The sequence below is a fragment of the Protopterus annectens genome, chromosome 17.part0 (genome assembly GCF_019279795.1).
Source record: "Protopterus annectens isolate FY-2018-M chromosome 17.part0, PAN1.0, whole genome shotgun sequence".
Classification (NCBI taxonomy): domain Eukaryota; kingdom Metazoa; phylum Chordata; order Ceratodontiformes; family Protopteridae; genus Protopterus; species Protopterus annectens.
The window spans coordinates 627698163-627725087 of NC_056751.1; the positions used below are offsets into that span (position 1 = coordinate 627698163).

The following is a 26925-nucleotide window of genomic DNA, read 5'->3' on the forward strand; positions in this document are numbered from 1 at the left end:
GAAAAATTTCTTACAACCATGACCTCAATCAAGTTGCTCATTGTTATGCTGTTCTGTGTTTTTTTTCTGGGCGATCTGGATAAAGTATCACCAAGATAAAGAAGTTTGCATTTTGTGTAAACTAGAGTGAAATTGTACTTTTGCAATTTGAGCATCATACATTGCAGTCTAGTTGGAGCTGTATGCATAGGCTCTCTCAAAATAGTAACAAGAGGTTGGTGGTCAGGTTCGATCTGGATAGGTCGACCATAAATATAATGACGGAACTTTGAACATGCAAACCTAAATGCCAAGAGCTCTTTCTCAATCTGGGCATACTGCATCTCAGTCTGGGTAAGAGTTCTTGATGCACAAGATACTTGTCTACCCTCTTGAAGAATGACTGCACCTAGACCAAACTTAGAAGCTTCACAGGAAAGAATAACTGGTTTGTGAACATCATAGTAGCTAAGAGTTGGTGGGTTGGCAATTTTCTGTTTCAGGGCATCAAATACTCATTGGTGCTGTTCTGACCATGACCAAATTACGTCTGTGTGTGTCAGCTCTCTGAGCAGTGATGAAAGTTGGCTTAAATCTGCAATGAACTTGCCTAGATAGTTGACCATGCCAAGAAAACATTGTAGGGCTTTAACACTGTCTGGAGCTGTCATCTCGAGAACTGCTGCTTGCTTAAAAAGATATGATCATATCTCTGAACTGGTAAACATGTAAGTAACTTCTCATGGCCTGAATTTGCAATTCAGCTTAAGATTCATCTGCCATGCTGTTTCCTGAACTTTCTTGAGGTTTCTGTCATGTTCAGCTTCACCTTTGCCTCCTACTAGAATATCATCTAGTATAATAGCACATGTATAGCCTGAAAAAATTTGCTCCATTGCATGCTGAAAGATTTTACTGGCAGAATTTATCCCAACTGGCATTCTCAGAAATCTGCATCTTCCAAATGGCGTACTAAATGTGGTTAATAATGAAGATTTTCAGTCAATCAAAATTTGCTAAAATGAACTCTGCATCTAAGAAAAAACAGTGGTATTTAGCATGAGGGCAGCAACCTCTTCAATTGTGCACATTGGATGATGAGGCCTTTTAAATGCTTTGTTCAGAGAAAGCATATGACAGGGTGCCTAGAGAGTAGTTGTGGTATTGTATGAGGAAGTCGGGAGTGTCAGAGAAGTATGTAAGAGTGGTACAGGATTTGTACGAGAGTAGTATGACAGCGGTGAGGTCTGCGGTGGGAGTGATGGATACGTTTAGGTGGAGGTGGGATTACATCAAGGATCAGCTCTGAGCCCTTTCTTATTTGCAATGGTGATGGACAGGTTGACAGACGAGATCAGACAGGAGTCCCCGTGGACTATGATGTTTGCAGATGGCATTGTGATTTGTAGTGAGAGTAGGGAACAGGTGGAGAAGACCCTGGAGAGGTGGAGATATGCTCTAGAGAGAAGAGGAATGAAGGTCAGCAGGACTAAGACAGCATATATGTGTGTGAATGAGAGGAAGGATAGAGGAATGGTGAGGATGCAGGGAGTAGAGGTGGCGAAGGTGGATAAGTTTAAATACTTGGGATCAACAGTTCAGAGTAATGGTGAGTGTGGAAGAGAGGTGAAGAAAAGAGTACAGGCAGGATGGAGTGGGTGGAGAAGAGTGTCAGGGGTGATTTGTGACAGACAGGTACCAGTAAGAGTGAAAGGGAAGGTCTACAAGAGGGTAGTGAGAACAGCTATGTTATATGGGTTGGAGACAGTGGCACTGACAAAAAGGCAGGAGTCAGAGCTTGATGTGGCAGAGTTGAAGATGTTAGGATTCGCACTGGGTGTGACGAAGATGGACAGGATCAGGAATAAGTATATTAGAGGGTCAGCCCAGGTTGGAAGGTTTGGAGACAAAGCCAGAGAGGCAAGATTACATTGGTTTGGACATGTGCTGAGGAGGGATGCAGAGTATATTGGGAAAAGATGCTAAGGATGAAGCTTCCAGGTAACTGGAAAAGAAGAAGGCCTAAGATAAGGTTTATGGATGTGGTGAGAGAGGACATGCAGGTGATTGGTGTGACAGAGCAAGATGGAGAGGACAGGAAGAAATGGAAACAGTTAATCTGCTGTGGCGACCCCTAATGAGAGCAGCCGAAAGAAGAAGTTGTTCAGATCTCTTGGATCAATGCATATTCGGATATCACCTGATCTTTTCTTATGAGCTACCACCATGGAGGATACCCATTCAGTAAGTTTTTCTACTGGATAAATTATGCCTAGCTGCACCATTGTGTCTAGCTTGGCTTTGTCTCTGTTCTGCATAGCTACTGGAACTTTCCATGCTGGTCTGATAACTGGGCTGACCTCTGGGTCTAACTTCATAGAGTACACAACAGGAAGTTTGCCTAGCTTGTCTGCAAAAATATCAGCATACTCAGAAAAAATAGTTTGGGTGAAATTTGAGCTGTTGTCATGGAGGCTTACATGGTGAACTTCTTTGTTAAGTGAAAGCAGTCCCATTTTCAAACTGTCTCTGAGGCCTAATAATGACTGCACGTGTCTCTTAACTATGAAAAACTGCAAGTCATAGCTGTTCCCAGCAGAGTAACATGAAAGTACTACTGAGCCCTTGGTTTGAATCTCTTCACCACCATAAGCAACAAGCTTTGCACACTTTGTCAAATCAAGCTGTTTTGCAGTTTTTACTCTAGCAAATATTTCTGCTGACATAACATTGTACTTTGAGCCAGTATCTACTTTGAGCTCTACAAGACTCCCATTAATCCAAACAGTACAAAAGATCTCATTCTTTGCCCACAAATCAACTGCATTGATTAATTCACCAAGCAGAGACACACCATCAAGATGAAAAATAGGTAGGCATCTTCCAAATTGATCAACTTGCCTCCTGAAATTCCTTCTTTTAATAAAAGAATGTACCTTTTTTGATTTACAAAAATCTTTGGAAAGGATTCCACTTATTGCAAGAATGACACTGCTGGCCAAAAGCTAATCACTTTTCTCTCCTGGGTTCATGAGTACCACAATTATGACATTTGACGGTAAAGCTGGATGGGGGCACATGTTTTGACTTTGCTGACTCACCCTTATGCTTCACTGAGCATGCTCTGGAATTTGCTGGAAAGACTCTGTTTCCCAAAGACTGGTACAGGACCTGCAGTAGCTACTCAGTACTTGAGCCTGTTTCTTTTAACCACATGCTGCATACTATCAACATGAGCTTTGTCACTGTGCCTTCCGCAGTTATTCTCATTTGTAAGCATACCAGAGTGCTTTTCTGTAAGCTTGTATGTCTGACAAATCTCAATGGCTTTACTGAACATTAAATCACTGTCTTAAAGCAAAACTTTTCTCACTGTGACATTATTAATACCACACACAAGTCTTGTCTTTTATCAGTTCTCTCTCAAATCACCAGATCTGCACATTTTAGCCTTGTTTCTCACATCAGTTGTATATGCTGCAAAAGTTTCACCAGGCTTTTGCTCCCTTGTGTAAAATAAGTGCCTTTTCATTGTAACATTTGTTTGGGGGTTACACGTTTCTCTAAATTTACTTTTTAAGCATTCAGGGTCTTCCCTTGTTTCAGCCTGTACTGCTGTATGGCGGGTTCTCCTGCCCTGCAAACACAGCAGACGCATACACAAATAAACGCAGTCTTTCAATGGCCTCTGAACCAGCTAAATTAAGCAGAATAAATGCCTTTGTACGTGCATCTTTGTCAGAAAAAACAGACTGTATAAAAATATTTGTATTCCTGCTAAAACCCTCTCCAATTTTCTGCAATATTGTTATCAAACACAAGCTGTCCGTGTCTGAAAAACATTCTACCATGCCCATAGATTATAGTAAAACACAATGCAAACTGGCCCTTGTAATTATGTACGAACATTCAGACACACCAGGTGCTTGTAATAATATGAAAATGGAACTCTGCGAAATATGCTTTGAAAGTACTTTGCGAAATAACTTACTGTAATACTGCGCACACTTGCAAACACTTTGCACACTTCAGATATTTTGAATAGCTTTAGTTAAATATGAAAAAGTAGCACATAGCGAAAAAAATATGGTCGTTTTTCCCTTTTTTGTACATTTTATGCGATTTGGATATTGTTTTTTGTAATTATTTTGAATATTTTTATCAATATGTCGCAGTTTCAGACATTTCATTTAATAAGAAATCTGTTTTGAGCATTCGGAGTGCTTCATTTTTGTATGTATAGCTAAAGAAATAATTTAAGCAAGTTTTAGTACCTGGAATTTGTTTCTGACATGTTTTGTGAGTCACTTAAGCAGTAGGGATGATCCACTCCTGTATATTCCTCCAACTTAAACTGGTTGCCTCATGGCTGTAACTCTGGATCCCATTCTGACACCATGTCACTCTTCTTATGTGCATTAAGAAGACGCTGAGGCTTGAGTGTTCGTTGAAGGAGTTTATTGTGTACAAATACATCAGGACGGATAGCAGAAACATTAAACTTAAACGAACTATCTAACTAACTGACTTGACTACATACTTGCATGCTCACACTATGGCTGCTCACTCAAAATGGCACTCTTGCTTGCACATGCATGTGCTGACTCACTGGAAAGCTTCTTAAAGGTATATCGCACACTCTGATCTACACTGTTCACCAACATTTATGGGGTTATGATCGCATACATGTTATAGGTTGCATGATCTGGTCATGTGACTTGGTTAAGTGTCATTTATACTCCTTCTCTGTCTTCCAGACAGCAGATTATGCAAGATAAACTTCTCTCTCTCTGTGCAAGCTTTACTTGTTTGCCTGTGTCTCTCTTCTGCAGATGGACAACATAAACTAGGCATCTGTACAAAATGTTTAAAGATTAAAATTTAGAAAGTTTGAAAACCTGAAAGCCAATACTCCAGAACTATAAAGTTGGACTAGTATACAACTTTTAATAACTTCATATCATTTTGGCATCAGTAGCTCAACAGTTGGTACACTCTCCTTTGATGTCAAAGGATAAGAAATCTATTGGCTCTTTTCCTAAAACAGGTGCTTGCATTCATTTTAAAGTATTTACACTGCACTGCAGTATAAAAGGGTGCCACACTCCTAAGTGTGTCATCCTTTGGAAAGATGTTAAACTGCGATCCTGCATCTGTCTGATTTGGTCATAATTCACGTGGATGTAAAAGATCCGGCACTTACTGAAAAGAGTAGGGGAGTTCCTCAATGCTCTGTCAGAATTTCTGCCAGTCATTATGAATACCACCGGTCTTCTGTATCGAAAACGGTCAACAAAGCATAAATAAATACATAAAATTATTTCTTATGTAGACTTTTCTTTGTGTTTAATGTATAGTACAGGACAGTGACCTGCTTAGGATCATTAGTACAGCTATTTAAAAAGGTCAAATCGTTCTATAAAAAACACTTTCTACAACGGTGAGCAAACAGTCTTGGAGGAGGAGTATCAGTAAGTCAGTACATGCAAAGGCCTAAGGACAGCCTTTGATTCTGCTTCTAACAATCCTCGTGAGTCAGACAGTATGGATTGAGTGGAACAACCCAACACTTAATTAAGATAATTTAGAAGGGAGCATCAATCAAAGTCTTGCTTATATACCCAATCCCAGTCCAGATGTCAAGGTTTTTAAATTAGATACAGAAATAGTCCGTCTAACATACAACAATAAATGTTTTTAATCTTGGAAAACTGGCAATGAAAAGCTTTCTTTCAAGAATAGTGCTATATTTTGGTATTTCAGACAGGAAGTTACTATTCCCTGTAACTCCAGCTCTGTGGCACCGATTCAACTCTGTGCACAAAAGGATAAAGCCCTGACTATGGTGCAGGTGACCTATGTCCAACTAATGGCTCAAGTGTATATACAGGAACTGGCCAGGAAGGACAGGAGAGCAGCCACTGCTGGCTTGCCCTTTGCTGTTGGGGGGGTAGACACGTGGCTCTTGCTCTCCACATGGGTGACACCTAGTGGAAGTGCTAAGTGTTACACTCTGTTTAATGCAAGCTTTCTGAGTGTGCAGTGTGAGCTGAGGGGAGCCCAGCATGTGGAAATAAGCTTTTCCTAGAGAAACAGCAATGGCAGAGCTCAGAGGAGCTGCCAAGGGGAAGAAAGTGCTCCCGGGGGGTTAGAGTGTAGGCTGACCTTCAGAAGCAACAAGCTGGCCCACTCCCTTTCACCATACTCCCACCTATGGGGAATGGAGGGCTGACTGGGGATTGCCAAGTAGGAAGCAAGATCAAAGGACTCTTGCCTACCTTGGGAGTGTCCAGTTTCCATCCTTGCAGAATGAATGGGACAACTGTGTGGAGGTAGAAGAGCCATCAGACAAGGCCCTGAGGAGGAGCAAACAAATAAAATATTTAGCATACTTATTAGCAGATGGTCAACTGCTAAGCTAAAGCTCAGTAATACAACCCCCCCCCCCCAAAAAAAAAGTGTGTGTGTGTGTGTGTGTGTGTGTGTGTGTGTGTGTGTGTGTGTGTGTGTGTGTATATATATATATATATATATATATATATATATATATATATATATGTATATATATATATATATATATATATATATACACATATACATATATATATATATATATACACACACACACACACACACACACACACACACACACACACACACACACACACACACACACACACACACACACACACACACACACACACACACACCATACTTAATACAGCTGTAGTTAAGACAATATTTGAGAGTAATCCAAGTTTTAGTACAAATTGTACAAGTTTCCTGATATCTTTAATACAATACATATACAAAAAGCGGAGCAATATTACACAATAGGTAGAGTAAGTCTCCATTTGGATGCCTTGAGCAAACAACACAATATATCCTTAATGATCAAATAGCTTCATCTGTTAACAGTATCTACCTTCATCTACATGTACTGTATATGATATGGACCTGATATGGCAGGTATCATCACTGTAGGCCACGGTGGTGCAGCGGTTAGCACTGTCACTTCACAGCAAGAGGTTCTCCCGTTCGATTCTCGGCTGAAGCGCCTTCTGTGTGGAGTCTGCATGTCCTCCCCACAGTCGAGTGACATTTAAAGACATGAAGGTAGGTGTGTGTGTGTGTGTGTGTGTGAATGGGTGTGCCTTCTTTGAAGGTTGGGCATCGGGTTGGCAACTCGGCACCATAAAGATCCACTGCCAATCTTAAGCGGACCGGAGTTCTGCTGTGGCGACCCCTAACCGGGAAAAGCTGAAAGACATTACTTTTATGGCCGGTAACATCACTACCTTTATGTGTTACCTTTGAATGAGATGGCAGGCCAGAAGTCATATCATGAGGGCAGCCCTTGAATATATTCTGCATTAAGTGGGAACATCCCCAAACCAACACCAGTGTTTGCACTGAGGCTAGTATTTTGCCATCACTATTACGGTGAAAAGTCCAGCTTTCAAGTCTCCATATCATTTAAATACTTGAAGCTCAATCATGGCCACAATCCAGTGGTAGTCAAAGAAACATCACAAAGGCACACACTGAAAGCAGACTAGCAGACTTCAAGTCAACAGACGTGGGCATCAGATGATGAAAGAAGGATGGCTCCATTGTTTTTTTTTCAACTGCAACATTAAAAGATAGCTACATAGTCCTAAAACTGAAACAATGCTTTACCTTGAAAGCTGTTATCAGAAAGCAATGGAGAACCACAGTACAGGTCATCCCAGAATTGTGTTACTGATAATTATGATCAAGTCCCATCCAAGCAGCAATGCCATTTGCGGTCTCACAGATCATGTAGAAAAAATATCTGGGGATGACTATTATCATTCGAGCCAATCATCTGCTGTATACGTATTACTTCTGAACCCAAAACACCAATGTAGTAGAATGCAGCATGGCTGACACCAATCTCCAAGCATTTCTCCAATAAATAAAGTTCACTAGCGAACACACATTTCCATTAACAGGGTTTCTGGGAGTCAGATGGGAGGAGGGAATGCCATCCTAAGATGCATAGTTTAAAGGTTTGTGATTATACTGTTGCATCACCCATACAAAAATAAATGTTGTTCATTTACCCAGTTAACAAATAAATACATTACATTTTTATATTTTTGGAGAGAAGCAGCAAATACTGAAGACTACTGTTGCAAACTTTTTTAAGAATGTCAATCTGCAAGCACAACAATACTGTGACTGGTAACATTTGCTACTATAAGGAACAGGTAGGACTGCCAAAAACTAAATTATTGATAAAAATGTTAAATTCAACCTAACACTTTAAAAAAAAAAAAGCAAAAATGCTTTGTCAGCAACATCGACAAAACCAAAAGTAATATGAACTCATAGCATAAATGAACAAACTGTGCAGGTATTTGAAGTGAACGGACTTTAACCCAATTATCCACATTATCATCAAATGAGGTAATTATTATATTACAAATCAAGAGAACTGCATTACTACAGTGCAGAACTAATGCGGTTAATACGACCTTTGATCACTAAACTTTCCTTTAGCAAAACTAAGGATACAAACAAGTTCTTTTATATTTTCAACATATAATATAGGTTGTTATGGAGACCCACATTACATTGCCCGTGTCTTTAAAAAACGGTTAAGTTCTTGAGGCAATGTAAAAGAACTGCTACAGTGCAATTCCTGCATCAAAATGTTGAAAAAGTAGTCAGTCTGCAGCACCCACATGTCCCACCACCAACTGGAGATGAACAAGTGAGACAAAGTGCCAAAGGAACAGCCAGGTAGGAACAAATCAGACAGTAAGTTCCGGATCTCCTTACACAGGGAAAGAGGTGGGAGACCCTGCCATACACAGATCATGCAACAAAGTTGTCCTTAGGCAGACAAAAGTATGAAGCAATATGTACAACCAAGCAGGATGCATTGCATGCCAGGCAAAGGGACAAAAATTAGCTAAAATTAATTAGTAACAATGGCCAGAGTATGAAGACTTCCACATCTTGGAACTCAAAGCTTAACAGGAGGTCTCACCCCTAGCAATGTGGGTGGTAATAGGACACAGAGGTAACAGACACAGACCAACAGGATCTTCTTAAACACGGGATCTGCTCAAGAATCAGTTAAAGAGAGATCAACTGAAGAATCATCTGGCAGCATAAGTCACTTCAACAGTTGTGTCAGCAAGTCCACAATTTACTGGTAACTCAGCAGACTTCAGGAAGAGTGCTACCCAGACTGACAGGCTACATACCTTACCGCTCTCCAGCAAAAGACCTGGTTAGTTTGGGACTCAAAAATGTGAAAAGTGAGAAGAGCAAGCTTTTATCCTGACAGTCAGATACTAACATTTATTTACTTCCATCTGTTAATCAAAAAAGTTCATCTAGAAAAGAAAAAGCAGCAAATGCACTGTGTGCAAAATAACAGTCCACAACACCTTCAATGAAACCAAGTAGAAGTGAACAAAAGTTTATTGTAATGCCAACAAACAAAGAATGGTTAAGCGCTTTCACTTGAATAAAACAAGCTTGAATAAAACAAGCTTCCTCTGTTAATCAAGATAATCCAGCTGAGCTCAAAGAGACACATTTTCAGTAAATGCCCAGGGAAAAAACTACATAATTAAAAATATGAAAGTCACATAAGTGTTACAGATACATGAACTTAGTCAATGCAACAAGAGCTGCAGATGCATAAAGTTGGAAAATCATGACACACAAAATAAAGGCAGCAAAACACATAAGGATTGGATTCATACAGTTTCATTACATACAATTCTACAGTGCTAGCATTCTATTTTACACATAAAACATAAATGTACATTACTGAGTGTACTTGCGTGTGGTGAATGTGATTGTGATGCAGATGGACGAAAGAACAGGTAAGTAGTCTGTTTTACTTGTTTTATGTGTGTGCCTGTTCAAGCATGTCTGAACACACAATATATAATTTTTGAAGGCTGAGTTTTGGCAGCAAATTAAGACCTGTGAGCTGGACGAGCAGAAGGCTTTATTATTAATGAAGGGGAACTAGGGTCTTCCAAGGCTCAAGAGTACACAAACGTGAATATTTCTTACTATTTCAAATTTTCCCTGTCATTCATGACCCCATCTATGATATTTTTTAACTGCAGGGCTTGTTTTAATGCAAATTATTCATTTTTCTCTAGCTCCAATGTAGTGCATGCTTATTTGTGAGCATAGCCATACCTATCAACCTCTTAGAGCAAGAAATCTGGAGAAACTCATAAATAAAAGTAGGTCAGAGGCCCAAAAATAGGGACAATTTGTAAGTATCGCTCTTACAAACTTATAAAATTGATAAAATTGATAGAACAGGTTTTGCATTAGCATGAATTTTCTAAAGGGTATGAAGTCTGAAACTCAAATGTAGGTCATTATATTCTAACTTCAATCTCTAATGATTTGCCACTAATGTGAAGAAAACCACAATTTTATGAAAAATGGACCAAAAATATGAGACAAGAATCTGGACATTCTGTAAAAATCTTTACAGTTGAGATGTATGAATAGCTGTTTCCGATATCATTTGCATGTATAAAAGATCATGCTTCCAATGGAAACGGAAAAAAATGCACCTCTTTCATTAAAGACGAAAGGCTTCTTTTTATTTGTAGCAAAAATTTATCTTATTTTTTGTTTTATGTTTGTCTACATATGAATCACTAAACACTATGTTTGGATTCTGTTTTTCCTGTTTTTTATTCTTTATTAAATCATCGCTTAAATTTATATAAATCAAAACAAGCCATATTGACATAATATTAGTTGCAAGCATCTCACATCATAAACCATAGTGACATAATTTTAGTTGCAAACATTATACATCACTTATTACCCAGTCAATGTCAGTCAAACATTAAACAGCTTCTGAAGGATATGAAGTCTAAAACTCAAATGTATGACATTATTTAATGACTTCAGTCCTCAGATCATCCCAGTGATTTGCCAAAAAATCACAAATTTTATGAGGAACAAACCAAAATATGAGGCAAAAATCTGGACATCCGGCAAAAATCTGGACAGTTGAGAAGAATGCTAATAGTGCTGGCCTTTCATTTAGGACCTCTCTATTTCTTTCTCTTTGCCTATACTCTTGATATCAATCCTTGATAAGGAAGGCAATCTCTAACCTGCAGTCCAAATAAATTATTGGCATATTTCCATTCTATTATCTTTCCCTCTCTAGTTACTTGATCCCAATACCTTGGTTCCTTTGCAAGTTTTCTCCAATAAATTTCAGCCCCTTCCTACCTATTTGTCTGTATCCCTAATTGCAAGTCATCCCTTCCGGCCTATTGACTGTATCCCTAACTGCAGTCGCCCCTTCCTGCCTATTGTTTGTATCCCTAATTGCAGTCGCCCCTTCCTGCCTATTGTCTGTATCCTTAATTGCAGTCGCCCCTTCCTGCCTATTGTCTGTATCCCTAATTGCAGTCGCCCCTTCCTGCCTATTGTCTGTATCCCTAATTGCAGTCGCCCCTTCCTGCCTATTGTCTGTATCCCTAATTGCAGTTGCCCCTTCCTGCCTATTGTCTGTATCCCTAATTGCAGTCACCCCTTCCTTATCCATTCCTGTGCTGACTTAGTTGTTACAATACTTTCTGCTACTTCATGAATACAATACTCTGTATGGTTATTGTTATTCTCCTTAAAGGTCTGCATCCCAAATCCCAGTCTCTCCTTGTTTCTTCAACTTTTCCCCTATTTCATCATCATCCTGTTCCACTTTGAATTATAGGTTTCACTTGTGCTATGTATAGGAGCCAAAACTGTACCTCTGAAATATCCTTTCAAATATCAGGTAATCCCAAGCCACCTTGTTCTATTAGAAGAATCAGCTTATCCCAATTGACTCTTGCAGTCTTCCCCTACCAAATAAAATTCTTCAACGCTCTTTTATTTGCTATCCACGATTTCTCCTCTGGATGATAAAATATGCCTGACCTGTCTATAAAACTAAAGGGACTAAAACATTTTTACTGCTTGTATCTTACTATCCATATCCATATAACAAAGCTTCCATTTTCTCAGTTTTTGTATTTTCTTTTGTTTAGTCTATTCCCATATATCATTAGCTGCCACACCAGAATAATTTTTAATCCAAACGCCTAAATACTGCATTTTATCATGTCCCGAAACTCTGTTTTTGCTGTTGTCCAATTCCCAGTTCTTTGCTTGCTGCCCTGGAAAAGGGAGCAATTTAGGAAAGTTTAATGTGAAACTAAGGATTGGCCAGATCATATTATACAGTGGGGTGCATTTCTTTGACTTGCAATTACCTTAATTTTACTGTCTACATGTACGCCAACAAATTTAAAAAAAGATGCTGAAATGATATAAACCATGTGCCTTGTCCCCCACACAGTATCCACTATACTCTGTATACTGCTAAACATCTGTTACTCGAGTGAAAAACATAAAGGGTCTTCTTTGGCTAAGGGCAGCATGGGCTAAATATAGATACGATAGTGGCTTAGTGGTTAAGGTTTCTGCCATTTCCCAGGGTGTCTTCTGCATTCAGTCATAACCTCTGGTTAGTTATTATACTGCTTGTAGGTGCTCCCTGTTACATGTGGGTTTTCCCCAAGTACCCTAGTCTTCTCCCATACTTAAAAACAGTCAATTATTCCAGCAAACTACTATAATAAATAAAGTATTAAATATGCACATTAACATCCAATAATAGCATGAGACTTCAGACTAGTCCTTCATCAGGGTTCGTCCAAAAGCTAGCACTACTACAGGATGTCTTAATGCAATCTGATTCATTTTAGCATTTTGATTAAATATCAGTTAATTTTTAATCTTCTATGTGCTGCCCAAAAGTACAAAAACATCAATATTTCTTACTATTTCAAAATTTGCTCTTATTTGAATCATTAAATACTATAATGACTGAAAACAATTCTAAACTCAGGCCAGCAGAGGATGGATGTGAATTCTTTAACTCAGTTTAAAAAAGCAACTCTAAACCATCAGTACATTCACTTTGGCCACTGTGGGACAGACTGCATCTACAAAAGGCACAGTGAATGAGGACGCACACTCATTTAAGACATTTATTTTTCTAAATTAAAGACGATTATGCCAGTGAAAAAGAAATTGGGAAGTGGCCAGGTTATGATACGTTACATCTTTCCGCACTTGTGAGAGAATGCCTTTGTGAGACTGCATGCATTTTGTATTAATAGTGAAGCCAGCCACAGCTGATGATACTTATCCTTTCAGCACGTACAGTCTTCATTTCCCCAAGGACTACTTTAATTGTCATGAAGACAAAATGAAGCAAACAAACTGTAGTAACTCTAACAAAATCCAACAGTAAAGGAGGTCCGTAAGCCAAAAAGCTGTTATATATTTATTGTTGATAAAATGAAGAGCTTTTCGTTGACGCTAGTGCGCCAGCTTCTTCAGATTCAAAAAACATAAAACACATACAAAGCAAATAAATAACTTCCCATCCATCATGTGACCGGCATCAACTGCAACACCTATTCAAACTAGTCACCTGCTTAAAGTGACATTACCTATTAAAGTATTTAAAAATACCATATCTACAATGTTGTCATTAGAACCACGTATTAAATAACACACAATGCAAGCGATCGCATAAAACTAAGCGCGTAAGATAATAGTCGGCAAGTTCTAAGTGTACAAATTCTACAGAATAAAGCACACTAACTTGGTACTTATCACTGACATCTTAAAAACACCTCTCTAAACAATTCAAGTATACCAACAGCCAACTATATACAATCAGTCAGTCAATAACCGACAAAAGACATTAAAAATAATAACAACATATAAACCACATAAATAAAATAGTTAATTAATTTAACATAGGGTTAAAGTGTACTTGGGCTAAATAAAAAATCCATCTCTAATTTTGATACTACTTTTTGATTTTAATTTTGATATTACTTTAATTGTCAGACTGATGGAAAATAATGACATGGATTAGTTAAGCTTCTGCACTGTTATGCTTATGCAGTTATTTCCTTATTTTATGGAGGTTCCCTTTAACACATCACCAGGCTGAAACAGTATACAGAACAATGTACTACCTTAAAAATAACTGCAAATTTTAGTACAACAGAGAAAGCAAGCATTTACTAATGTAAACTGTTAGCTTACACTTGAGCCGAACTGCAGCAACAGTGTTTAAACCTATGTTGCAGGCGTCTGTTGCCTCATTTAATAATAGCTGGTATGTCTGCAGGATTATATTCACACTTTCAGAAATCATAATTTTCATAATGTTATTTTCCACTCCATGTCTAGAACGTATGATCCAGTGTCATAACACTTGAAAGTAAGCAACAGGGTACTAAATGAACAGGTCTGGGGAAAATGATGCCTGCACATTTAACTGCCAAGTTCATAGGTGTTTACTAGGCTAACGACCACAAAGGCCATTTTAAGCATATCCATGCATACCAAATTTCTCACAAGTTCTGATACCCTTGATAAGTGTAAGCATGGGCCTAGGAGAGGAAACATTTACAGGTTACCTGTCTGCATTAAAGACATAGGTGCCAAACCAGAGATGAATTTCCGGTTTCCCATCCAATTGTCCAAGTTGCACTTGATTTGGGTTAAGAAGGAACTACACTTCACATGGATGGGGAGCCTGTTCCATAGATGAGGTAGTCTCTGGGATGCATATGTATCTCTCCAGCAGGTCCTATTTATATCACAGCCAAGGTTTAAGTCCTCAGAACTGGTAATTCTGCTACTGTTTGTTTTGTGGATATGGAGCAGGTCCATCAGAGTGGGGTCTGACAATGTCCTGTATGCCAGGCATAGATCTCCCCTCAAAAGCCTGTAAGAGACAGAATACAGGGATAGGGCCATGAGGGGGTCTGCATAGGATATATTACTTACGTCCTGCATTCTTTTACTGAGGAACCTCTGTGGACGTTCCAGTTGTTGGATATGCCTGGTTATGTACATACCAAAGGGTGCACTGTACTCAATAACAGGTCTGATGAATGCAGAATACAGTGGAACAATAACTTCCTTGGACTTAGATGCCATATTTTTGTTAATAAGTTGTGCAACATAGAATGATTTCCTCACTGCTGCAGAAGTGTGATGATCAAAGGCTAGATTACTATCTATGTGTGTCCCTAAGTCCCTGACTACTGGGTCAACTCTAAGGGATGTGTTGTCAATATGATAGTTACCATGGATGGATGACTTCCCAAAGAATACTATTATGCATTTCTTGGCATTTAGTTTTAGCTCATGGCTCAGACACCAGTTATTTGTCTGTGTCAGTCCCTCCTGGAGAACATTTGTGTCAGTATGAGATTCAATGACAACTCCTAAATTGCAATCATCTGCAAATTTAGTCAGCCAGAGACCAATGACATTGGCCTTGACGTCTAAGAAGTAAATGCCAAAAAGGAGCAGTCCAAGGACTGATCCCTGAGGGACTCCACTTGTGACTGGCCTCTTTGTAGAAGTGGACTCCCCAGTTCTAACGTCCTGGGTCCTGTGCACCAGTTAACTATCCACCGAGTGACATATGCATCTGTGCCTAACCTCCGGAGTTTGTCAACAATGCCCGAGTTGGGTATTGTCTCAAATGCCTTGGCCAGGTCAAGGTAGGCAGTGTAAACGATTTTGCCCTCATCCATTGCTTTGGTGACCTTCTCAAAGAAGTCTACCAGACTGAGTAGGCATGATCTGCTCTTGACAAAGGTTTACTATATCTCCGCTGATCATCTCCATGATAATTCTTTCCATGGCTTTAGATATAAGATGAGTGAGACTTATGGGTCTGTAGATGGCCCACCTTTGTGCAGAGGGATGACTGTTGCCGTTCTCCATTCACGAGGCACAAAGCCTGTTTGGAGGCTACAGTTAAATAGTAATTCCAGAGGCCCTGACAGGTCATGTTTCATAGTATTTAGAAGGCATCCTGGGATATTGTCTGGGCCCATTGATACAGTGTCCTTGGTCTTAGAGAGAGTATTAAGGACCTCTTCCCTAGTGATAGCAGGGGGAGTTATATTTTATGACATTTCCTAAGGGAAGGTTGAGGGGAAGAGAGGAGTAAAGTTGGAGCTGAATTTATCAGCCAAGAGGTTTGCTATATCTTCTGGCTCAGTAGAGCTGGCTCCATTTACAATTAGCTCTGTACAACTGTGTATTGCCTTTGATATTGTGGACATAGCTAAAGAATGGTTTGTGAGGCCAAACTTACCTTTGGTACACTTTATTTGTTCTCTGAGTTGTTTGTTTAGTTTGATGCAAGTGCTTTTATCCTTCTGTGTGCTGCACCTCCTAATTTTTGCCATGATTTTCTTCCTCCTGTTATACATCCGAATGATTTTGTGATTCCACCAGGGTGGCTTGTTTGAGTTAGTTCTGTACTTCTTCCTGGTGGATACAGCTGCCTCTATGCAGCTATTAACATGCTTGCACATGGTTTCTGTGAACAGTTCTACATAGACAGAAGTGTTATCAATGTTTATAGGGGCTTGAATTTTTGCCAGGTTCTCACTTAATAGCAGAAGGTTAGCCTTAGAATAGTTCCTGAATATTCCTGATTGAGCTGGGGGTCCAGGTTTTATTTTTGCTTCAAAGGAGACCATTTTGTGGTCTGACCTTACCAGTGAAGACATTACAGCACAGGGTGTCCAGCACTCTCCCATATTACTGAGGACCAGATCCAGTATGGTTGCACCCCTGGTTGGTGTATTCACTATCTGGTCCATTGGGCTTGTGTTTACAAAATCCAGAAAGCTCTGTGCATGCATGTTTAATGTCATAAAGGATCCCCAGTTAATAGTGGGGTAACTAAAGTCACCCATGGATATGGTATTGGGTTGGATGTTTAGTGTTTCTAATAAGTTTAAATACATGGTATGGGTTTCCTGGGTCATAGAGGGGGACTTATAACTTGCATGGAAGTGGAACGGGATTGTACCTATGGTAAATTGAACATGGAGCAGCTTAAGTGCATTGTCCTGTTTGACCAGCCTTGACGTATATTTATGTTTGATGTAAACAGAGACACCTCTCCTTACCTGTAAAGTAGCTGGTCTAACTGTGTGGAAGGCATTATAACCTTGCACTTTTGACAGCTTTGCAGCAACCATAAACAGAAGGTACTGCAGTGTGTGTGTGTGTGTGTGTGTGTGTGTGTGTGTGTGTGTGTGTGTGTGTGTGTGTGTGTGTGTGTGTGTGTGTCTGTGTGTGTGTGTGTGTGTGTGTGTGTGTGTGTGTGTGTGTGTGTCTGTGTAAGATGGTATGCTGTGTATGAAATATCAAAATACTAGATAAGGTACTTTTATTTTTTTTCTGTAGTACTGATGGAGGCAATGCTTCCAGATTTGCGAGTTTACTGTTTCCACACTAAGATGTGCGATGCGGATACATATGACATCAGTTTCATGCATGACATAACCATTCAATCTTTTTTTTTAAACAAGAAACATCTTTATTAAATTATCATGCATGACACAGGCCATGTATAACCATGCAACTACTAAAATATTATACTTTTTCCCTGCAGTAGCAGCTTGTTAAGTTTAAAATCCAAACCACAGCTACAGGAATAATAACCCTTACTATTATTACCAGAAATGTTACCTTTTTGAAGTAAAAAAAAACACTGTTCACTGTAGTGTTACCTTTATGGAGTCAAAAAGCCAACACTGTTCACTGTAGTCGGTTAATATGCCTTGATTTCGAACTGTCCAGTCTTATGTACTTACTACTGTAGCTCCTTGCAACCCATCTCTATAGCTCACACAGCTAAAGCTCTGTCTGTGCCTCAGGCAACTAGAACATGATTAGTGGCTTAGGAACTGGAAAAAATCTGAGTGGGGAGGGCAGGAGAGGCTGGCTTTATGCTGTTGCACCTGTCTAGGGACAAGGATTTTGTTGCTTCCTCACCATTTCCAATGCCACTCCTGGAGGTGCACAATGGCTGATCCCCGAGAAAACATTACTGCAGTCTTCAAAATGGCTGTAGGCACGGCTACCCAAGCTGAAATGCCGGTAAGTCTGGCACACCATGTGAGGAGTATGTGTGCACCTATATGGAACTCCCAGTAGCTCCTGAAGTGGTACAGGTCACTATGTCACCCCCAAGGTAGCAGGATCAGGGATTACATACAAGTATACTCTCAGACACAGACGCCTGGATAATGGCTGTGTCACAGACTGACCCCATTCAATAGAGGAACAGATGGGGTTTAGTGACTCTTGCCCAGAGGAGAACAAGTGGATATCGATGTTCTCACCTCAGTGGAGAAGGAAATACGAGGTCATGACAGTTGCTCAATGGTCATCAGGTTCTCATTTGTTCATCCTTCATATATTTTGTGGTTGGCTGCGCTAAATGCACTGCTACTGTAGGTGTAGGTGATTAGTGGGTAGCTATGAGCAACTCCAGTTTCCCCCATAGTCAGTATTCCTTTTATACTTGTCTTCATTCAGAAGGTGCTAGGTGTGAATGCTCCCTGGGCCAAAACAAACTGAGCTGAGCTGCACATAGCCACTACCTGCTATGGAAAACAGCATGACTGAGAGCAGACAAACTCGTTTACCAGCGCTTATACGCTGCTATCAAGGGATTTCAGTCATTTCAGCATTACTTCCACCCAAATGGTCTTACTAAAAAGTATTTCTACAGTTTCCCCAAATACTCTTTGTAAAATCACATCCATAGTTCATCTTACTCCTAAAAGGGTCCTTTTTAAATATCAGCATTGGGCATCACAAAGTTGCAGCAAACTCATCTCCCCCTTCCACTGCCAGCCTTCTAGTACTTGTAACCTAATCCAGTGCAAAAACTGTCACACCCACTGACAATGAACTATTGCATAATGCTACAGACGCCATCGGTTAAAGGTCCAAAAACATAATTAATCTGGAGGCATTCTTCTCACAGTGGACTACTCCTAGTGAGCATCATAAACCTCACACTGTCACACCCAAACCATGGAAATGCGACATTATTATACTAACAATGTAAAACTGTTGTACTCTGATGCTGTTTCTGCCCAGACCTTGAGAACTCATATGATCAAGCAGCAGCATAACCCCTTTATTATACCTAGCACAGGTGGGCTATGTTCACTGGACACTGCCAGTGCCAGAAAATACAGATAAGGGAAGGGGTGGTATACATGCAGTTTGCAAGGTCTATGCCATTAAATATTGCTATGAGGAGGAATTATTTTTTTAATGAGCTCTAAAACTATGTACGTACTTCATAATAAAGACTGTTTCATTGGCTAGTAGACATCAAGTCCTGGGGAAGCCACCTTTGTCCCACTGTGCAGAAGTACAGTGTTACTTTAATATGGATTAGGTAAGACAGGATGAACACTGTGAGTGAACAGGCTGAGGGTGTTTATTAAGACAAGAAACAACATATGTGGATGATTACTCCGCACACATTTTCCCCCCAAGAACTGATGCGACTACAACAGACCACCAGTAAAATCACTCTGGACAGCAGCTGGTATGGGAGTGGAGGACGCACTTCCTGATGTCACTCTACAGGACTGGTAGGATAATGTGGGAAGCGGCACAGACAGTTATTATTTTGGTGGTTTTACTTCATGATGTATATCTGTCAGCAAGTATGCCAATAGTGGCTGTACATATGTAATACACTGTCAGGCAAAAGACAGACGCTGTAACACTGTAAGGTTAATGTTTTACACTGCAGTGTTCCCATCTCAATAAAGGATGCGATGTGCTTGTAAGTCAGAAGAAGCCTGATCCAAGTATTCCTTCCTTCATTCCTTGAGGTACTACAGACTCTACAAGCTGCAACTTCAGCTGCCTGTCAGGCACCCTCAACAAACTATCCACATCTTCAACAGGAGTCATACACCAAAGATTTTAAGAACTCAATTTGTGCAATCTTATTTATTTAGTTACATTTGTTTACCGAGAAAGTCTGACTGGGCTAATAGCCCGTTTTCAGCAGAGGCCCGGGGAGAAAAACTCCAAAAATTACAAATATATTCTTTGATTAACAAGCATAAGTACATTAAACAGAACAATTCAAGGTGTTATAAATATTCAGATTACTTAGAGTACAAATTAGACAGTCTTGTGGACCACAAATGTTGTTAAACAAATATTATTGTTATACTTGAAATGATATTCAACCTAATAACTGATTTTCATCTTACTAAATTGATACCATTGCAACATGTTAGTTGCCAGCATTAACTCTTTATCTTAATTCCTTTCATGGTATTTAATCTAAAGTTCAGTTTTATAGTGACAGAGGGGATACTCTATCTAAATCTGGGAAAGGAGAGAAAGGTTGAAGGGGGGGGTTATTAAATGGGGTTTAGACAAGGACAAATTTAGGTGAGGTTTAAGTGTAGTCTTGAAAACATTGCAGGAAGGAAGTGTAGTTATGGTAGTGGGAAGGTTGTTCCAGAGCTTGGATATAGTGCAGGAAAATAGTGCTTCACCTACTGAGTTTTTGACTTTGGTGACCTGGAGTAGATTTTTGTTGCAGGAGTGTAGTGGTCTGGAAGAGTGGTAGGGTTGGAGAATTGTACGGAGCGATGGCATTCGGAGAGGGTGGTTTACCAGTTTATGAGCAAAGGTGAGTTGAGTTTGGTGTAGGAGTTCAAGCCAGTCAAGGTCTCTAAGGGAGAGACAGTCGTGGCTGCGGTAGGAGGCACCAGTGGCAAATTTTGTGCTTTTATTGTAGCAGTCTTTGAGTATGTGTAGGTCTGACTGAATAAGATTTGTAAGTATGGGTGATGCGTAGAGTAGGGTGGAGACTAGTTGGGAATTGGCGATAGAGATTCTTGCTGGTTTGGTGAGGTACTGGTGGCTTCTATATAAGTTTTTTGTGAACTTTTTTTATTGTTAGTGATATGTGGGTGTCAAATCTGAGATTATTGTCTATCTGTACGCCAAGTAGCTTTGTCTGGACAGTTGGTGAAATGGAGGTATTATCTTTGGCTTGAATAGTGAAGTGTGGAGTGTTAGAGGTAGATTTGGAGGATTGAAAGATGAGGAGTTTGGTTTTATTTGGATTGAGGAGAAGCTGGGCATTAGATAGCCAGTTTTCAACTGAAGAGAAAGTTTCTTGGGTGATCTGTTGGAGTTCTGTTAGAGTTGGGGCTGAGCAAATGAGGGGGGAATCATCTGCATACTGTATGAGAGAGGCATGTTTGGTGGCAATGTGCAGGTTGTTGGTGAAAAGGGAGAAAAGTAGGGGGCCAAGGATGGAGCCTTGGGGAACCCCGAGAGTAACAGGGAGACAAGGGGATAGATTGTTGTCCCAGATGACTGATTGCTGGTGGCCTTGTAGATAGCTGTGGAACCAGTTTGTGGCTGGTGTGGAGAAAGAGAGGTCAGATAGAGCAGAGAGTAGTAGATTGTGTGACACAATGTCAAAGGCTTTAGATAGATCCAGAAATACAGCAGAGAAGAGGAGGCCATTGTTTTTGTGATGGAGGATAGTGTTGGTGAAGGAGACGAGCAGTTGTCGTGCTGTGGTGTGGTCTGAAACCATGCTGGGTACTGGAGAGGAGGTTATTGTTAAGGAGGAATTTGGAGACCTGTGAGTTGATGCATTGTTTGAGTATCTTCGAGAGGGGGGGGGACAGGATGGCAATGTGGTGGTAGTTGGAGAGGTCAGTGGAGGGGCCACCTTTGTAGAAGGGAATGATGTGTGATATTTTCCATAGTGTGGGTACATAGGATTCAGATATGGAGTGGTTGATTAATATGGAAATTGGATAAGCTAAGACATCAGCTGCTATCTTTTAGGTGTTCAGCGGGAAGGTAGTTGGCTGCTAGTTTAGTGGGTTTTGGCTTTGTCAGGAGTCTTTTTATGTAGGAAGTGGGTACTGTGGAGAGAAAGAAGGTAGGGAGGGGTGGTTTTGGGTTGAGTGAAGGGTGAATTTGTGTAGTGAAGTGGGGTTTTTTTTGTTAGGGATAGAACGGATTCTGTGAAGTGTGTAGGGAATCTGAAACATTTAAGTAGTTTGTGTTAATTCACACAGTCCATGTAGGTACACATTTTCCACAAAAAATATTTCACAGCTTAAGAACATGCATCCTAACCATAGTTAGTAAAAAAAAAAAACACCAACCCGAGGAAATACACAACAACAATAACACCAAAACCTCGTACATAACACCTTGCTGGTTTGGCCGTACGAGGTTTTGGTGTTATTATATACATCCTAACCATCTCATTACCTAAATCAGTACATCCCAAACAACTAAAAATACCACCGTGCTGATATATACAACCTTAACTGTTCCTCTCAGCTTTACTCTCTCATTTTACTGTTGAAAACAGTATAAGATTTTTAGAATTACCTTATGAATGTGACTTAACTATACAATATTAGATAACTCCTGTATTATAATTTAATAACTTCTGTATTCAGTCTATATTGTAATGGTATTGAAATTATACTGTACTATATGGACTTTTATGGCCCAGTCCTCTTATCTAAACAAGTAACTAAAATTAAATAACACGATGATAAGATAGCAACAAAAACTGTGACAGAATTCTGGAATGTTTGGAACATGCAGATGGTGCTACAGTGTATCCAGGAAGAAAGGAAATAACAAGACTAGCTGGGTCAAACATACCTTATCTGACATCATAAATCTACGTTACACTGCCGATGGGTTTAAAAGCAAGCTGTGGGCCACCTGTAAGGAACCAGAATGTTACTATCAAACATACCTTATCTGACATCATAAATCTACGTTACACTGCCGATGGGTTTAAAAGCAAGCTGTGGGCCACCTGTAAGGAACCAGGATGTTACTATCAAACATACCTTATCTGACATCATAAATCTACGTTACACTGCCGATGGGTTTAAAAGCAAGCTGTGGGCCACCTGTAAGGAACCAGGATGTTACTATCAAACATACCTTATCTGACATCATAAATCTACGTTACACTGCCGATGGGTTTAAAAGCAAGCTGTGGGCCACCTGTAAGGAACCAGGATGTTACTATCAAACATACCTTATCTGACATCATAAATCTACGTTACACTGCCGATGGGTTTAAAAGCAAGCTGTGGAGGCCCACCTGTAAGGAACCAGGATGTTACTATCAAACATACCTTATCTGACATCATAAATCTACGTTACACTGCCGATGGGTTTAAAAGCAAGCTGTGGAGGCCCACCTGTAAGGAACCAGGATGTTACTATCAAACATACCTTATCTGACATCATAAATCTACGTTACACTGCCGATGGGTTTAAAAGCAAGCTGTGGAGGCCCACCTGTAAGGAACCAGGATGTTACTATCAAACATACCTTATCTGACATCATAAATCTACGTTACACTGCCGATGGGTTTAAAAGCAAGCTGTGGTCCACCTGTAAGGAACCAGGATGTTACTATCAAACATACCTTATCTGACATCATAAATCTACGTTACACTGCCGATGGGTTTAAAAGCAAGCTGTGGGCCACCTGTAAGGAACCAGGATGTTACTATCAAACATACCTTATCTGACATCATAAATCTACGTTACACTGCCGATGGGTTTAAAAGCAAGCTGTGGAGGCCCACCTGTAAGGAACCAGGATGTTACTATCAAACATACCTTATCTGACATCATAAATCTACGTTACACTGACGATGGGTTTAAAAGCAAGCTGTGGAGGCCCACCTGTAAGGAACCAGGATGTTACTATCAAACATACCTTATCTGACATCATAAATCTACGTTACACTGCCGATGGGTTTAAAAGCAAGCTGTGGAGGCCCACCTGTAAGGAACCAGGATGTTACTATCAAACATACCTTATCTGACATCATAAATCTACGTTACACTGCCGATGGGTTTAAAAGCAAGCTATGGAGGCCCACCTGTAAGGAACCAGAATGTTACTAACGGGTCTGACTAAAACACTACGATACTTACAAAAACCTGGCTCTGTGCCAAACAGAGATGGAACCTTGACTAAGAACTAGTCAAAAGGTACTGAAGGAACCAAGCAGGAAGAGGGAAGAATAAGATGATGTAGCTGCAAGTCCACAGAGGCACAAAGGGTGGCATAGTCTCCCTGGTGGAGACCAGACAAACCACTGCTTGTGCTGTGGGGGGATGTGCATGGCTATATTGAAGTATCTCCCTTGGCTGAATTGAGGGGCATGCTCCGCAGACAGCCCATTGTATGTACCCTTCTTAGTCCCTTGCCAAGTGTATACATGTTAGGGCCAGAAGAAAAATGGAAAAAAAAAACATGAACCAGCCCTGTTGGCTGCCTGGATGATAGCTTCCTTTTTTGGCTTTTGCCCAGCAAGAGGAATGAACAGGGTGATAGAGAGAGGATGTGATGGTCATAAAGCACTGACAGCAAAACTGCAAAAACATTACTATTACCAGCTCTCTCATTGAAACAGGAATTACAGCAACCTAAATCAGCTTTACTGGCTAGAAGAACCACTTTGCAGTTATATTACTTTAGGCAGTCCATCACTAGTACACTGTAAAAATGAAAATTTGCAGAAGTAGTAAACACTACATAAGTATACAAGGAAAATGAAAGTCAAAATATGAACATTGTCCAAGATTCATGCAACATACTACTGCAAAATAAAAACACTAATTTTAGTAGCTACTTGTAATACTCCGTTCCAGCTACAGAAATGCTCAAAACATACCTTTACACACACACACACACACACACACACACACACACACACACACTGGTAATAATAAGTTTCACCCACACCAGCAATTCTCCAAAGCTTCTTTGTTCAGAATGATTTATACTGCCCCAGAAAGCAGTCAGGGATGCTTTTTAAGCTGTCACAACCTGCTTGTCCAGCATATGTGATGCATTACTATATAACAGTTTGTTTTTAATTTAGGTATTAGTATATTTCTGAGTTTTTATGAGAAATGTTTGTTTTAGGTACTTCGCAAAAGTTTTTCAGGAGTAAAGGACAAAAAAAGTACACAATGAACATACTTATTTATGTTTAGCAATATTACAAAGTTTAATGCTGATGTTAACAGGCGCAAAACATCACAAAGTATGAAGAGGAATTTTAAATACAGTTTAGAGTTAAACAAATACTTAAGTATGGTAAGAGCTTCTGTCATCCAGCACAGAACTGAGGGACAATTCAGAATAATTACTCAGTTTTTAATGACCGAGCTATACAGTGTACATTTCAAACCTCTTGTCAAGATAAGGACTGTGTAAAGACAGCACTGTAAAACTTGTCTGTATTTGTATGTAGTAAAAATGCCTACATATTATCTCACAACGAGTTAAAAGTCAGATTGTGATTGGCTGTATTATACTATGTCAAGTTACAACAACAATGTTTTTCAGTGCCTGTTTTCAGCTACAAAAGTGACTGAGTAACCCACTCAAAATGTTACAGTACTTTAAATTCAGGATCTCAACAGGATGCAGGAAGGTCATGAAATGGGGGAATAGGACACATAGCTGTCGCAATGGAGGTTTGAAATGTGTAAAAAATATGCATGCTAACAGTATACATTACTACTGCAGAACCAGCTGTACTGACTTCTAAAAAACAGGTTAACAGCAAGTCTATTACATACTAGCAAAACAGGTAAAAATGAATGTGGAATAAACAAAAGCCTTGCAAGAAAAAACATTATGAACTTTTAACTTCTATATGGGGATGAATGCAGTGCAAATGAGAGAAACTAAAGAGCATCAGTAACGTACATTGAATAAATCTTTGCCCAGGAATAAGGTACTATGACAAAAGCCTGGAGGCTGGGTTTGTTCAGGGAGTAATATAAGGAAGTATTTTTAATATAAAGAGTGAGGGTGTCATGGAATAACAACACACCATATGTTGTAACTGAAGGTGAAAACAATACAAAGTGCTACACTATATGGGATACATAAAGGTACCTTTGAGATTAGCAGAGCAGAAGAAATTATTATCTGCAGCTTTGCGTATAAACAGAGGAAACTGCATTGCCATAATGATCAATATCTACAGCAAGATTCCTAGCTGGTGTATACTAATTAGTGTTATTAAGCAATTAGAATATTAATACTGTTTTGTTCACAGAAACTGAACGAAGTGTGGTCACTCAAAAGAATTTTAAGCCACAGAGACAAAAATGTGTGTACAAGTATAGAAAAATACTGGTTTACAAACAAAAAACACTTGGATTTGCTTCAATGAGATGATCTGCTACTCCAGTTTCAACTTGCACTTACCTCCATATCTCATCAGTAGGGTTTCATGCACAACACAGAAATCACCACTCTCTCCAGCAGCTACAGGTTTATTCCTTGAAGATAAAAAAAAACAGCAGCACTTTAGGAATTGTCAGTTCAAAATAACTATTAGCCAACAGTATAAGTTGTGTGGGCTTTAATAATAACAGGGAGGATGCAGTTAATATTCACTGAATAACCTTTAGCAAGGTCCAAAGGTTCAGGCTGTGAGTGCTGGAAAGACAGAGAGGTGATAAAGCTATATGCAGTGCATTAATATTGTCCATGGTTATACAATAGCAGATACAGACAAAAAATATTTGATCAAAATAAAAACGCACATGAACAGAGAAGGAAACAGAGACTGAGGCAAAATAAAAGGTAAATACAATGAATGCATCAGCATAACAGGAAGAAATCAAACAAGACATACCAAAGTGAGCTAGACAAGAGCTTGTTCCACATACAGGGAGGGAGGGAGACACCTATATGTCAGTAATGTAACTGCAGCATCTGAAAGGCCAAACAAAGTAAAAGAACTGAATGGTTACAGCAGGTATTCTATAGTGATTCATACCTCTCAACTGTAAAGATATTCATAGACTATCCAGATTTTTGCCTCATATTTTTGCTCCATTTTTCATAAAATTGTGGTTTTCTGGCAGATCATTGGCAAGTCATTAAAGACTGAAGTCAGAAAATGACAGTCATACCCTTCAGAAAA

At 39.6% G+C, this 26925-nt stretch overlaps 1 protein-coding gene across 3 annotated transcripts in view; it reads right to left on the reverse strand.

Annotated features, from left to right (window-relative positions):
* TKFC (triokinase and FMN cyclase) overlaps positions 1-26659 on the reverse strand; it is a 574388-nt gene extending 547729 nt beyond the window's left edge. The window contains exons 1-2 of one of the 3 annotated variants that reach the window (XM_044059497.1): positions 26635-26659; positions 26202-26275 (exon numbers count right to left, since the gene is read on the reverse strand). In XM_044059497.1, coding sequence (XP_043915432.1) covers positions 26202-26207 — 6 coding nt within the window. In that variant the 5' untranslated portion in view covers positions 26208-26275; positions 26635-26659. Of the gene's footprint in view, positions 1-26201; positions 26276-26401; positions 26605-26634 lie in introns of those variants that run through there. The other 2 variants (XM_044059496.1, XM_044059495.1) reach the window with 2 other exon arrangements.
* Positions 26660-26925: the final 266 nt, after the last annotated feature.